At 45.2% G+C, this 15,597-nt stretch overlaps 3 protein-coding genes and 1 non-coding gene across 5 annotated transcripts; 1 reads left to right on the top strand and 3 right to left on the bottom strand.

Annotated features, from left to right (window-relative positions):
• Window positions 1-392: 392 nt before the first annotated feature.
• On the bottom strand, window positions 393-1,476 carry LOC133910145 (uncharacterized protein At5g39865-like). The gene has a single exon (XM_062352661.1). It carries the CDS (start codon window positions 1,402-1,404, stop codon window positions 640-642), a length of 765 nt encoding a protein of 254 aa, XP_062208645.1. The 5' UTR covers window positions 1,405-1,476; the 3' UTR covers window positions 393-639.
• A 7,290-nt stretch (window positions 1,477-8,766) lies between these two features.
• Window positions 8,767-8,838, bottom strand: TRNAG-UCC (transfer RNA glycine (anticodon UCC)). The gene has a single exon. It is a non-coding gene; the product is annotated as a tRNA-Gly (tRNA).
• Window positions 8,839-9,801: 963 nt separating this feature from the next.
• Window positions 9,802-11,931, top strand: LOC133909056 (protein VAPYRIN-like). The gene is made up of 2 exons (XM_062351332.1): window positions 9,802-10,955; window positions 11,280-11,931. Exons 1-2 carry the CDS (start codon window positions 10,179-10,181, stop codon window positions 11,742-11,744), a joined length of 1,242 nt encoding a protein of 413 aa, XP_062207316.1. The 5' UTR covers window positions 9,802-10,178; the 3' UTR covers window positions 11,745-11,931.
• A 443-nt stretch (window positions 11,932-12,374) lies between these two features.
• On the bottom strand, window positions 12,375-14,498 carry LOC133909057 (thioredoxin-like fold domain-containing protein MRL7 homolog, chloroplastic). Of its 2 annotated transcripts, XR_009908297.1 has the most exons (5): window positions 13,682-14,498; window positions 13,286-13,370; window positions 13,096-13,207; window positions 12,736-12,896; window positions 12,375-12,624 (listed from the first exon to the last, which is right to left on the bottom strand). XR_009908297.1 is itself a non-coding variant. In XM_062351333.1 (4 exons), the coding sequence occupies exons 1-4, from the start codon at window positions 14,374-14,376 to the stop codon at window positions 12,796-12,798; spliced, it is 993 nt and encodes a 330-aa protein (XP_062207317.1). In that variant the 5' UTR covers window positions 14,377-14,498; the 3' UTR covers window positions 12,735-12,795. The 2 variants fall into 2 exon arrangements, 1 of the variants encoding a protein (XP_062207317.1); XM_062351333.1 differs by lacking the exon at window positions 12,375-12,624 and having other exon boundaries at window positions 12,735-12,896.
• Between the last annotated feature and the right edge of the window lie 1,099 nt (window positions 14,499-15,597).

The raw sequence follows: 15,597 nt of genomic DNA, 5'->3' as shown, positions 1-15,597 counted from the left end.
TCTTATTCTTTTTTAATCCTATTTGAAATCACACTACAATATCACTCCTCATAACTTAATTGTGTTATATAGTATCGCGTCTAATATTTATGTTTTCGCTAAAACACATGAGTATTTAGCTGGTAGTTAAAAATCGACATAAATGGATGAGAGCTCATCCCTTGGCCCTTGGGCACATAAAACCTCCATAGTCAATTTAACACAACTATTTTGTTTCAAATTTCACGCAACTACGACATCGATGTATCAATTAAATTTCAACTAGTACTACTAAATAGTAGCATTTATCAACCTTTTCCTCAAAGTTATTTAGTACTCCGTATCAAACACACTCCAGATCTGCCCCCAGCATAGCATAGCAAAGAAAAAGGAAGAAGAAAAAGAGTAGCAAATGAAGCCAGGAAACAGATAATTGTTCTAAATCCTACTGCAACAGCCAGCATTTGAGGCGTTGGTTAGCAAACGCTAAAAAAATGCAGATGGCCACATTCACATAGTAACCAATCAACACTAGGCTAACAAGTAAGATTAACAACTACACACAAGGCTCATTTCTTATCTCAAGTTTGATTTGAAACTAAGAAGAAAACATCTACTATAGTAGTTATCGGATTGGGACCTTTTGGATCTGGGTCATCGTCAGACGTCCGGCGGGGAGCAGTCCGGGCAACGGACGAGGCCGTTCTCGTTGCAGCCGGCGCAAGTGCGGAACCCGCCGCCGCCCTTCACGCTGTACCGCTTGTGGCTACCGTTGCAGCTGCCGCAGAGCACGTAGCGCTCGCCGCCGCACCGGCCGCAGGAGGCGAGGGAGGCGGCGGCGGCTACGAAGCGGCGGAGCTCGCCGGCCTCGTGGAGGCGGCGGACCTCGTCGGCGCCGCCGAGGTGGCGGCCGCCGACGAAGACCTGGGGGAGGGTGACGCGGCGGGACGCCCGCGGGAGGAGCGCGGCGAGCTCCTGGAGGTAGCGCGGGTCCATGGCGAGGTCGCGCTCGTCGACGGAGACGCGGAGCCCACGCAGGATGGCGCGCACGGCGCGGCAGTCCTCGTACGTGCTACGGATGACGTGGAGCGAGGTGAAGTAGAGCACGACGCGCCGGTCGGCCTCGGATGCGGCGACGGCGGACGGCGGCGCCTGGAGGGTGCGGAGAGCGCGGAGGGCCGAGGCGGCGACGCGGACGCGGTGGAAGACGCGGACGGAGGAGGGGGAGCAGGGTGCCGCGGGCGGCGGGGAGGGCGTGGCGTAGTCGGAGAGGAGCAGGGCCTGCAGGTCCTTGAGGGAGGGGGAGGAGAAAGACAATCGCGGGGAGGCGGCGGCGACGAGTGCCGCCGACGAGGAGGAGGAGGAGGTGGAGATGGCGGAGGAGGGGGAGGAGGCGGGGCGCGTCTTCACCCAGGGCAGCCACATGGGAGGAGATTGGCGAGCGGAGACGGGGAGGAGGTGGGGATGGATTTGTTCGTTTTTAAGTTTGGGGGAGGGGAGCAGCAGTGACCCTCAAGTTTTGGCTCGCTTTCGGTTTTGAGCTCGGGCTTTCAGCTGCTAGGTTTGGAATTTGAAGGGAAGTGCTCTTTTCCTTTTTAGCCGTTGCAAGTTGGAGAAAGGAATTTGAAAATTTTGCATTGTACCATTGCAAGTTGCAGTGATTTGAAGGAGATTGTTCTTGACTTGAGCCTACACCTGATGCACTGAGTACGCTCTCTTCACGTTGACTTCGCCTGCTTCGACCTAGGATATTTTTAAGACACATCGTCGTACAAAGGAACATATTTTTTCCTTATTTTCGGGCGAGAGGTGGACAAATCGTGGTAAGGATATTAAGGATCGGACCAACTCAAACAGACGTAGGTCGAAATGCCAGTTAAGCAAAGTCAACCTCAAGCTAAACCTGATACATTCATACATTAACCGGGGTTTAAACCCATGTCGCAATTTGCTTTTCTCGTGTGGTATATATAGTTTGGCTTCCGCAAGGTTCTTTTTAAATCTTAACTTGGCCGAGACCTAAGGCACCTAATCGAGTCATTATTCCACTGAAAAATGCATTGTTTCGTTAATCGAACATATAGATGTGTAATCTATATATTATCTTAATATTTGAGGAGAAAAAGATCACGAAATTACCACATTAATTTGAAAAAATAAAAAGATCTAGATCCTTCATTGTTATAAACATCTGACGGTTTAAATTAAATAAAAAAAGTTCATATCAGATACGATTAATAAATAGGTAAATTCAAAATTAAAAGATATGAAAAATTAGTAATTCAATTTCTATACGGTTTAGAAAGCAAAACATCTAAATAAAGAGTTCAAATAAAATAAAATAAATAATAATTGAAATTAGGGTTGGAATAGAAAAGAGAATGATCCATATCAAATATAGTCATAGATAAAAAAAAATTATTATAAACGTCAAATACCTAAATAAAGTGTCCATGTAAAAATAAAATTTCAAATTTTTTACTAAGATGATAAATTAAGAAGCACCGTATAGCTCAAGTTCATCGCATCAGGTAGACAGTAGGCAAGGCACAACATGAAGGAAAGACAAATATATTCTAATTTTTGTTAGGATGTTTATACCTGACACACAATTATGGCAGTTGATCAAAACGTATATAAATCGAACCAATACATGTATATAATTCGGGTACAAGTTTAGAACATAAATAATTTTCTCTTTTATTAGCATATTTTTTATCTCTTCTTCTAATTTTATGTGTTTTGTAATTAAATAAACTAACCTCATAAAAAAACTAAAGATACTAATTTCTAATTAAAGATTATCGTGACAAAATATTATAGCGAGATTAATCACGCTATTAATATAGACCACCAGTTAATATAGAAGTAGAAAAATATGTATGCATAGAGATTATGCGTGACTAACCAAGATAACCTCCACAGTAGGAAGGAAACTAGATGGAGGGACGGAGGTACACATAATCAACGATGTATAATCCGACAAAAGGGAATATGCAGAATTGCGCTTATGACGATATAAAGGATACCATCTAAACAATAGACAGCAGCATCACCTAAGCATCATCATGAACCATGAATATCTGTCAAAACTTTTTTCACCAAAGGCGACGGATCCTGACATAGCATGCGCAATTTGAATATTTGATGGAGAAGGAGGGTCGCATGGTGATTAGGAAAAGAGTGCGGCTGCCTCTGTTTAGCTTTAACGCGAGGAGAGTCAGCCGTGGGCAGGCGGACGCGGTGGCCGGTGCTGAATCTGCTGATTCGCACAAAAAGCATGGCCCAGCGTGTGAACGTCTTCTCTCTCTTGTTTATATGCTACTCAGTGTATTCCTGCTGATTGCGAAATCTCATGTGGTTAGTATCTTACGGTGAAACATGTCCGTTTGGCTTCAAGTTTTAGATTTGATATAGGTACTTATATTTTTAAGATAAAATTATATAGATATCATTATAAAAGTGTTATATGTCATTCCAACAGCGATGGTATTTTTTAATTTTTATGATTTATGCGATGGTACCTATCAAATTGCTCCTATTTTTAATGGTCAAAATATATTTTCGTATTATATAAAATTATGTATCTAATCTTACTTATATATATATGTTAGGACATATCTATATAAATATGTGTGGATGTAAGTATAATATACATACATGTGTGTGCCTGCGACTTTGTATTTTAAAAAAAGTACCCCTGCTGTTTCTTAATGGCAAACATGTGAACTTAGCCTTTAATTTCCTGGCATCCATCCCGACCACACTGCCCAGTGGTCGTGGGTCACCTTATCTCTATGCCTGCTATTAAAGCTTGGAGTGTAGTATACGGATCAAAGGGTCAAAATCTAATTGTAGAATAAGGGTTGTTGTTCGTCCAAAAAATAGTAAGGGTTGTTAGTGAATAGAGTTTCGAAGTCTTGTTAACTTCTTTTCCGAAGACCTGTCATGTTAACTTCAACACTCGCATGGATTCTTGTATACGGTGATGAAACCTTGTAGCCTTGTAGGAGTACCATCATATGCTTGTTCAGACAGACTACTCAATGGGTACTCCAGCTCCGTATGACAGTAACTGATGACATGCTGGCTTTATCAGTAAGCATGCGAGTTTGGTTCGCACCGTGAAATTATTGCGTGCCCGGCTTTCTCCGTTCAATCCTACGTGCAATAGTGCAATCGATGGAGCAACAGGGACATGCATGTTAGTGTACAGACTTTTCAGTCTGAATTTTTTGTTTGCCCATTTTGTCTGGATTTCCAGCTCCCCTCTTACTCTGAACCGTCTCTGCAGCTAGCAACTACTGAAATCCGAACTGCCAGTCTGCCAGTGTTGGAAGACGATGCTTCCAAGCAACGGATGCAGCCATGAGCACGAAGGGAGTGAATGCTAGCCAACAGCACGCTAGTCCTTACTCCTCTTTCCCAGCAAAGCCTTGCAGTAGCTAACGTTAGTACTGTTTGTATTTTCTCGAGAAGGAAAGTTTGTGCCGTTTGACATTTTTCTTTTTCTCCAAAGACTGGATTACACGAGTAAATTGTCTTTTTTTTTTCTCTCGTTCCATACTTCCAAGAGACACTGATAATTTGACGAGCTTCCAGTGACCCAAAAAGAGGAGAATCTTGGCGACCTCGCCTCCGGACAGGTTTTTAATTAGGTGATGGAAAGTCGTGCTTATTGCTCGATCCATGAGTTGGTTCCATTGACCATGGACTGATCAGCTACAGGCGTGTTTAATTAGACTAGCAACCACGTATTACACACACGTGAGATCAGTAATACTATATTGAGAGTTGAAAATTTTCGCGAAATAAAAATAATAGATAAATAAAAAACTAAGGATATATCCTTAAAGCTACTCAATTTAAGATAGTGAAAATACGCCCATCTTATCGTCTAAGGTAAAAATAAAAATGATACAAACTGAAGAACGTAATTATCATACAGTAACTTAAAGAGCAAACAATAGAACAATATGCTTTCACCAAACATTATCTATACGGCAAGGGGTCTTTCGCGACAGGCGCCTGAACAGAGCATATGCACGTCTCATTCTTCGCACATATTCAATATTTGCATCTGCACTTGCACATGAGATCTTGAATGCACGACGAGCTCAAACTGAGCCATTGGAGTAGGTCTTGCAATTTTACTTCAATTATTCAGAGGCCTCCAAGCATAATTTTGTCTTATACATAAGTGGAAGATAAATAAAGCAGGACGGCGCACGGCTCAGCCATCCTGCGCATACCTCAGAGGCTGGTGAAGTACAGCACCATCGTGTGCTTCCCCAGTCCCCACGCGCCGGTCTCAAATAGGTTTTTCTGAAGTACTCGTAGTATACTTTGAGAAGCATACAAATCAAGAGTCTATTTATTTAGGTTTTTACTTTTGATTTTAGAAAAAAGTTATGTATTTGTTTTTCTAAAAAGTTGCTTATATTTTAGTTATTGAATTTTATAATAATTTTTTAGTTTCTCAGCACACTATTTCTCAGAAAAACTACTCTCAGCTAACTTCTCAGCTTCTAATTTATTTCTTCAAAAATAGGTTTATGTCTTCTCAGAAGACTCTTTTCAGTAAACTCATCTATTTAATCTTCTGACTTCTAGACTTTTAACAGAAATAAAAGCTAAAAACAGACTAAAACAAACAGATCCTAATAAGACTTCACAGGAGCAATTAGTTAAAAATGCTTAAGAGGTCGTTTAAGCATCTATGAACACAACACACATAATAAACTCTCAAAGAAATTGTCCGCGGCCTCACCGCCAGCTGCCCCAGAAATTCCTTTCCACGAGCGTGACCAACCAGGTCCAGGCGTGGAACACATCCACAAAGACCACAAGTGACGACTCTTCCACGCAATGCTCGTGCTACCTCCACTGTGGCATGAAATTGGTGTAAGTCTCCGACCGCCGCCCAGCCAAGTAGATGCATTCACGCCTAAGCAAATAAGCCATGGAGTTTGTACTGCAAATTGGGTGCTGATTAATTAAGACTCAATTGCAAGTTTCTATGGCCTGCCCTTTGTTTGCTTCCTATTCATTCCTGCACATCACAATAATCAGGTATCAATTTTGATTTGGTGGCACACAGAAGTACAAAACCATTTTAGATATCTTTTCACTCAGCAATGGCATCAGATCCAAAACCTTTCAAAATTAGGATTCATGTGACAAGAGGCTATCTATACAAAATCATTTTAAATATCTAAAGGAAGGCTTCATTTAACAGTTCTTATTTTAAATATCTTCTTAACACAACATGTCCTTAAGTCTGCAATCCACAAATCATTGCGACTTGATACACATAAACAAAGTGAAATGAAATATTCAAAATGCAGTTAAAAAATACAATAGTCGGAAGTTAAACAAGTACATAGCGTACGAGTCTAAATGATTTTATACTTGAAAAGTGAAAATAACTCCTTAAGATATCTTGTGACAAGTGCTAACTAGGATCTTTTACTATATTTTGTAGACTCATAGTTATTCTTCAATTCCAATCTTCTGAAGTAACGAGAAAAAAAAAATGAAAGTATTTGATCCATGACCACTTAAATATAACATAGCAAATAACGGATTTTTTCTGCATAGATTGTGTTTGGCAAATAGAACTTGCATTATGGTATTTCAACAAACAGGAGATATGCATAAGTATCCATAAAAGTTAGAACCAACAAAACATAAGAAAAAGTAACATGCTACATAAGAACATGAGCAATCCTGAATACTGTAAATTAAATGGTGAAACTAATGCCTCACCTCACAACGTGGGAAGGAGGTGGCTGCCGGCACAGGAACATGACATGGGATGGTTGTGGATGCGTGACGGCGACATAGGATGGTTGTGGATGCGTGACGGCGACATGGAATGATCGTGGCCCCCGAAGGTGGCATAGGTGGTTTGAAGTAGGAGATCACATAAGCCCGTATTTGAGGAGAGAATTGTGACATGCGATAAAGATTTATGAGAGGAGAGTGTGTGCAAATTGATCATGACTAATTGATTGAAGCTGTATTTTCAAATGAGATTAATTGATTTGAATGGTATTTTGGAAGGAGGTTAATATATTTGGGTGATATTTTGGAACCAAATTAATTGATTTGGACGGTATTTTGAAAGAAGATTAATTGATTATTGGATATAGATGGAATGAAATAACGGTCTATTAAGGATATTTAATGCTGATAGCATTTGTTAATTGATTGCAAATACAAACTGATCAGAGGTTTCTAAATTGATTGGGGTGAATATGACAAGTGTTGTGTCATATGCGAATCTCAGTTGTTGGATGCAATGGCACGGCATGAAACAAATCCAAGTTGTTAGATACATTGATAAGAATTGATCTAAGAGTGTTGGTTGTTCCGTATACATATTTTGAAGTGCACATACTTTAGTTTTCAACTGGTGCTTTTATATTTTAGATAACATCCCGCCCATGGCCCAATGTCAAGAATATGCTGAATGTTGCGTACCACGTGATGGTGGGTGTCCCGTGCCCGCATGCGTGCGTGGAGTCTTGCACCTCACCTCACCTAGTCACCTCCGTATGCGGCACAGGACGGTCCCATCTGATGCCACAAAATTATTTGGTAGCGAATAGTCTGAGCGAAAAGAAGATTTTGACTCGATCTCGCTTTTGCGAACCAAAGCCTGGCAGAGGCATGTGCCGACGTGTTGTCCTGCTGCTGCCATCGATTTGGATGGCCTAATCATCTCTGTGGAGCATCAGTGGCTGGGATTCGATTAATCGACCCATCTTAGCAGATTGCGTGGCTGACATGTTTTTAGCCGTGAGGTTTCAATACCGACATATCGTAATCCTATGATGTTGGTGGGATGTCACTTTGCTCATGGCATAACCCTGTGTCTCTCTCACCCGACTTCTCGGTGTGCTAAGCTTTTGAGACTAGGGAGGGAGTGGATTAGGGAGGATCTTGAACCCTCCATGCTTCGCTTTTGTCATATCGTCTAACAAAATGATGCTGATTAGCGTTGCCTTTGCTTGCAGATAGGACCGATCGGGATGCTACTGTTATGGCATCTTCAACAATCCACGTCAGCTAGCTATAGAGATGATCACGCTATATTTTTTGTTTATGTGGAAAAGAGTTAATACGAGAATAAAGAAAACCTAGTTACTACTATTACATTTGTACTTTTATGTTATGTTTGGTTTTTTCCCCATCTTTATCTAGCCTTGCTAGAGGACCAGCAAGCATATTTGGTTCTTTTATTTGTTTTGAATTTAGACAAGATGGCAAAAAAAAAATCTTTTGAGGGAGAGCTAAATTAACTTTTCTCTTCTGGTAAGGTTTGTCTTGCTTAACTTTGCTAAGTAAGTAAAGAAACCAAATATATCCATAATAACCTATTATATGTAGATCCATATTAAATTAAAAAAACAATTTAACTACTTTATTAGAAGTGTTATCTATATATATGATCTTAATAATTTTTATAGCCGTGATTGACTATATTGTTAGACAGTAGACACGCTCTTTAAGCCCTACAGAGTTCTCTCAAGTATTCAACCATGCCATTGTTCATACCCACAGGCCAGTGAGCTCGGGCTCGCAAAGCAAGTTTGGACATTAGACATAAGCCCATTTCAGGAGATTGATAAGGTCGGCCCAAGAGGCCGATATAGTTAGGGCCGGCTAGTATATAATGGAGCCCGGCCCACTTCAATTAGATAGCCACATGCCTACAAGATTCAAGAACTAGGGGCTTGCGACCACTAGCTAGTGGTTAAGCTAAGCAAAAAAAGGGTATAATGCGTCTGCCGGGAGTCGAACCCGGGTCTATTGCTTGGAAGGCAATTATCCTAACCGTTGGACTACAAACGCCTTTGTGATACAAGTACAAATATAGTCAAAAAATTTTAATGCCTGTTTGTTTATCAACAGGCGGAACCTATACCGCTGCGGTGCATAACATTTAACATCCTAGCGGTCCGTGTATGCGGTGTACGGAAACCTCGGTGCAATGGTTCCAGTAACATCTGCAGATATCTCAAAGCATGCCGCATTTGATCGGCATGAGAATCGACGGTGAATATCCTTCTCACATCGCATAAACGAGGAGTTGGATCTAAATCGATCGATGCATCCAACCCAACGTGAAGATAAGGTCACGACACTCTCAGATTTCTATCTTCTAAATATATTACATATGCTGCGGAGAATGTCGATCTGGTTCAGCAGTGCACCCAGCTAACTTTCACGGATCGAGGCGAGTTCTACTGAGCACACATAAAAACCAGGGAGCGTAGTTGTTGGGCAGCGGCAGCGTCCTCCCGGAGCAGAGTTTTCTACCTCCCCGACCGGGCCTCTGCTCAGGCGCGTATCGCCAAGCCGCGCGTAATACGTGAGGTCGATGCTGGAGCACGCAGAGCTCGTGGACGCGGCCAAGCCCCGCTTTTGTGCGGATTCGTGCGCGACAAACGGCAATTTGGGGAGAGGGCGTCGGCACATGGCTGGCTTAGCCGCGGGGGCTCGCCAACCGGGCGCCAGGATCTTGTCGCGTGACGCAGGCCGCGCCCGCACGCGAGGTGGTGGCTGATGGGGCCTTTCACGAGGGCACTGTAGTGTGCGGTGCGTGCTGGCTGCTTGCTCACCCGGCGTGACTCGCCACCCGTTCTGAATGGGACGTGCGCTAGCGCGTCCGGGGCCTGATCGATCGTAGCCCTGCCCCATCATTCCCTGATGGTCCCCTTGTTTTACCATGCGATTGAGGGACACGCGGGATCCAGCGAGTCTGCACGGGCAGCAGGCACAGCTGAGTCATGGGAGTTAACCGCTGTGAGCATGAACTAGTAGTAACAACTAATAAGTAGCGAGAGAGCAGTGTAAAGCTTGCATTGGGAGAAAGGGGGAACAGCTAAGACATGAATGTTTCTCATTTGTGAATTGAGACCTCACTGGCCTAGATTTTCACTATACAGATACAACAGGTAATATGCAGGAACTGAAGACTCAAAGAGCACAGTGAGAAGAGGTGACGAGCCTGCTCACGCAAACATAGGCATTTAGTAAGGCACAGAAGATCAACATTCCCTCCATTCCCATCCAGCGTGACATCAAAAGCGCCGTCCAAGGTAGCCAGCCACCATTCCATGCTTGATGCTTCCACTGCTGGCTCCACTCCTTAACACACTCGTTCGTTCATCTACCTCCCCTTCCAAGAAATGGCCACGGCGGAGCCAGCCTCCTCAACAACCGCCGCGCCAGCCACCGCGCCGGCTCCTGAGCAGCTCCTGGAGGTGGCGGAGGACGAGGTGGTCATCGACTTCAAGCCCAACTCCAAGTGCTCCGCCGACCTCCGCCTCCGCTCCCTGCACCCGTCCCTCACCGTCGCCTTCAAGGTCCAGACCTCCTCCCCGCTCAAGTTCCTCGTCAGCCCCCCGCGCGGCGTCGTGCCGCCGCTCTCCTCCGCCTCCCTCCGCGTCGTGCTCCGCCCGCAGCAGCACGCGCCTCCGTCCTTCCCGCGCTCCCGCGCCGACCGCTTCCTCGTCCTCTCCGCGTTCTCCGCCGCGCAGCTCGACTCTGGGGCCTCCGGCACAGACAACAGCAACGTCGTGAGCACCGTCCGCCTCCGCGTGTTCTTCGGCGGGCCGTACCTGCTCCGCCTCGCCGCGGACGCCGGGGACGCCGCGGCCGTGCGCCTCATCCTGCGCCGGCAGCCGCACCTCCTCCCGTTCCTTGAGCCCGAGGCTGCGGTGCCCGACGCCGAGCAGTGGGCACCGCTGCACGCGGCTGCAGCGAGAGGAGACATCGAAGGGGTGAGGCGGCTGGGGCCGGAGGCCCTGGCCGCGCGTGATCGCGAGGGGAGGACGGCTCTGCACGCGGCGGCCGCGGCTGGCGAAGCAGAGGTAGCGGCGGCGCTTGTGGATATGGGCGCTGACACATCGGCGGCCGATGCGCGCGGGAGGACTCCACTGGACGTGGCGCGCGAGAAGGGATACGTAAGCGACCCGAATCTACCTGGTTGTCGTTCTTACTGTCTCATTCCGACACTTATTCAGGGAATTCAGATGTTGCTTCTTTAACTGGACATAGATTCGTCACAACAACCCTTGCGGTAAACCGCATATACTAATCTGACAACGAACAGAACAGACAGGAGGAATCACGGCATGGATCAGCTGGAGGGTGCACTCAACTTGGCTTATGTGACAAGCGTCGTCGTGCTCGTGAATCATGATAGGAGTAGGACGGCGAACGATAGTAGCCAGTGCAATCCCATTACTGTCCACTAATGTAACGGCGATTGTGCTTGGTGCGTGCAGCAAGAAGTGGTGGACGTCCTGGAACGGTGGGAGCTGGTCATGACGGCGGCGAGGCGCGGCGACCTCCAGAGCCTCGAGTCCCTCATCAGCAAGCGTGCAGGCGTCCGCGGCCGCGACCAGTACGGCCTGACGGCGCTCCACTTGGCCGCGATCAAGGGCCACTGCGACGCGATCGCCTTGCTCGCCGGGTCGGGATGCATGGACATCGAGTGCGAGGACGTGGAGGGGCACAGGCCGCTGCACCTCGCCGTCGAGGGCGGCCACGACGAGGCCGTGGAGCTGCTGCTCGACATGGGCGCCGACGTCAACGCCAAGACCAGGCGCGGCGTGACGCCGCTCCAGATGGCGGAGGCCATGGGGGACGACGCAATCTCTCAGCTTCTGTGCAGTAGGGGTGCGGAGGTGGCAGCTGCGCCGGCGTTGTGCGTCGCGTCATCCTCTTCGTCGTCCATATCATGCGCCTGATTTGCTGGGTTTAGTTCAGATATGTTCGAAGGGCATAATACTGCACTGTATAGTCTACAGAAGTGTCTGTTCTGTTTTGCTGGGAGAGTAGCCCATTTAAGCAGACGGCTGGTTGCCCTCCTTTGTTATACGCAGTGTGTCGGTGAAATCAACAGCATGCACTTGATTGCAATGCCTTACATGTTGACACTGGTGTATATGTTGGGGGAAAATTTACTGCTCCCTTTCATCGTATCCATGCTTAGAAAGCACTACACTACTAGCATTTTGCATTTCTTGAAACAGCAAGTTCACAACCCTAAATTAAACCTACTCTAGTTGCAGTGACTAAAAAGCGGACAAGGCCAGTTTTACATTAGAATATTTGATTATAGCATAGAAGGTGAAGACTTAAAATAACACTAGAGTAAGTTTTCAGCTTGCACCAAGATTCTGCTCTTACACCATATGACTATCTATGTTCCAAACAAGGATGCATGGATTCAACAATGGAAGGCCAAAAGGTTAATCGATTTAGCGGAAGAAGAAGCTCCAAACACCTTTGTACCTTTTGATGAAAAATGTGGAGCAACTATATATATGCTTAGCCATGCAGTGGTAAAAAGCGGTATAAGATGAGGGAACTGAAAATTGAACTAAGCACTCTCCCCTGTACTATCCAGAATATCATAATGACAGATGAAAGCTGTGTTTTGGTAGACTATACTACGATGAATTCAAGCTTATCGAAATACATGATTTAGTTCAACACCTTCCCAACTTGGGGCAACCACCATTGAGATGGGTTTTCTTCCAGGTATATTTTGGACGTTCAAGCATCAGCTTCACACTGGCATAACTAGCATGCCTGGAAAATGACCAAATTAGGAGCATATTTTTCCTGCATCAGATAAATACAGAGAATAAAGCGTTAAAGAGAACAATAGCCAGTACTGTTGAAGTTTTGAATAGGCAATAGGGTATTAGGGTAAGCATTAGATGAAAAGCTTACCAGAAAGCACTGGCACAAAGTCAAGAATAGGGCAGTATCTCAGGACTTGTGTGCAGGAACTTAGAGAGGAGCAATGGCTTCAGGATTAACGCAGGATGGCCTCTTTGCATTGTAGTAAAAATGGGCAATCATTTGGACTAGCTCGTCCGCAGTTCTTATCTCTGTAACTCAATCAGCGTGAAAGACAATCATGTACTGACATAGTAGAAATCTTGGCAATTGAAATAGCAAGCATCACAAAAGGAATGCAACTTATCGATAACTATCTTATTTTCAATAATAAACATCATATTGGGACTTAATATATTACCAAAGCTACACAAATATAAGGGGTTAGGTTAGCATGTTAGTTGGACTAACCTTTTTCTCTATATAAGATCTTATTTCCCCTGAGGAACAATAATTGTGGACATTCTTTTACTTGAAGTGCATATGCCAAATCTCTCTCGATATTTATATCAACTTTCACGGTCTGAAAAACATAACTTAGCACCTGTGCAAACACCAGAGTAACCTTGCCAACTAATGAAAATGTATTATTCACACTCACCCGAGGAGGCAGCCGATCTTTAGTGTTCCAGTATACCTTAGCAGCCTTTTCCAATTCTTGAAGAAACTTCCAATTGTCAGCAGCCCTACAAAGCACAACATCACGTACAATTCAATACTAAACTATCAAAACGTCCTGCAAAGAAACTAATAAAACTTCAATTCTTATGGGGCAACTCAGAGCATCCTGAGAAATTCCAGACACTGAAACCCGTTTATCTGTCAGTCCTAGGGCAGTTCTGAATTTTTTGGGCTCGTTGCCTCGTTGGATTCGCAATTCACAGCCACCACAGTTACAAACAGAAAGTTTGGTGGTGCGTGAATAACAACCAGTCTGCTCCAAACATAATGTGAACAGCTTAGGAATCGAAACTAAACAGGGACGGCTGATTCTTACCGGTTGTAGCGCTCGAATACTAGGACAACCAGTGGGCTGGGGTGGAAGGCGAATCCCTCCCACTCCAAGCAATTGATCTCCTTGACCCAGCCCTCGTCGACCTCCCCTTCCCAATCGATCTCCACCCCGTTCACCGTCACGTTCTTGATCGAGTGCTTGTCGAAGTACTCCGAAGCCCGAATCCCCCACCCGACGTCGGCGTCCAGCGGCCAGCTCGGGTCCTCCTCATCCACCACGGGTTTCTGCTCCCCCTCTCCATCCTCCGGCTTTTCCCTCTCCTCCTCATCGGATAACTGCTCCTCCTGGTCCTTCTGCTTCAGGATGTCGCCCTTACCTTCGAGGACCTCGGGGTTGCGCTCCCGGATGGAGGCGAAGACCTGCTCGAGGCGGCCGCGGACGAAGTCCTCCACTGCCACCGTCTCGCCACGGCGCCCGCGGCGCGGCTTGCGCGGCTTCGTCGCGGGGAACCCTGCGGCGGCGGGATCCTCTGGGTTTTGGCTGCGGGTCTCGTGTTTGGGTTTTGGTGGTTCCGGTTTCGGGGTCGGCTTGGGCGACCGTGAAGCCGGCGAAGGGGGAGGAGGCGCGGAGGAGGCTGAGAGGGGTTTGGGGCGTCGGCCATGGCTGCGGCGGATGGGGCTCAAGCTGATGGTTGGGGTTGAGGGTTTAAGCGGGAGGAGAGCGGGGACGCGAAGCATTACGCGCGGGGAGGACGACGACCGAGTGAGGCGGCTGCGGGTTTCAGCGGCCGGCTGCTGCGCTCGCGCTATCCGAAAGACGCTTCCCAGTTCCCACCCCGCTGTTGGCCTGTGAATCTGTGATCCCCTCAAATCCAGTTTGTCAAATACTCAAATAAGCTTAGCAAAATTGCATTAAAAAAATTACTGAATAGTCTTGTCACTATTTAAAAAACAACATTTATCATTCCTTAGCCAGTTTGGTTTTACTAAGCGTCTTTAGTTAAAATGACTCTTTTACACGAGTACTAAAGAAAAATCTTTAATTTAAAAGGAAGCTTAAGCTTCCACGAATATCAGTTGGTATTTATCACATTAGAGTCTAGCAACGCCCTACATAGAGTTAATAATAAATGCTTCACTGTGATGTAAGGACCATCTAAAACTATCATGTTGCTTAGAAGCTGAACTGAAACTATCTTAGTTACAAGACTATGCCAGGTCTCTAGTTTGTCGTCCATAGTCGCTCTACCAAAGGATACATTCGATAGTTCTAAGTTATGCACTTCTGCTATCGTCGCCTGTTTCCGATGCACCATATGGGTATTATATGCTTTTAGAGTATTATTGTCTAACTATTTACCTTTTCATAATCTAACTTGTGTGCGTCTTGTAAACTAACGAAGAGAGGTTTGATACTCATAAGGCCGACAAAAAATAGGAAACCTCAGGCTTTTCTCCACGTAAGTAATAATCTTGCCATCAAGGTATTTGTCCCTAACTCGAATCTGCCATACATCATCCTTATTAATCAGTTGAAATAACCATTTACTCAGTAAACTTTTGTTTTGGATCCCAAGGTCTATTATGTTCAGCCTCCCTTTATTCTTAGACCTACAGAATATGTTCTGTATTTCTTTTTATGCCCATCGTATTGTCAGAAAAATCTAGACAAATAATAATCCAAAATTTTAAAACCCCAACACGGACTTCAAAAAATAATAGCATGAACATAGAAAGCCTTTCCAACCGCTCAATTTCTTTTCGAATTTGTCTTCTATCACTTTTCAATCCTTATTTTGTAACAATCTATGGTGCATACAAATACCATGGTACCTAAAAGTATAATCACCTATCTCACATCCGAAAAGTTGAGAGTATTGTTCCTCGTACAATTTTGCCTCACCATAGTAGAATAATTCACTCTTATGGAAATTAATATTTAAGCCAGATAATTACTCA

This window comes from Phragmites australis, chromosome 2 (genome assembly GCF_958298935.1).
Source record: "Phragmites australis chromosome 2, lpPhrAust1.1, whole genome shotgun sequence".
Taxonomy (NCBI): Eukaryota; Viridiplantae; Streptophyta; class Magnoliopsida; order Poales; family Poaceae; genus Phragmites; species Phragmites australis.
This window is presented reverse-complemented; position numbering and strand designations above follow the sequence as displayed.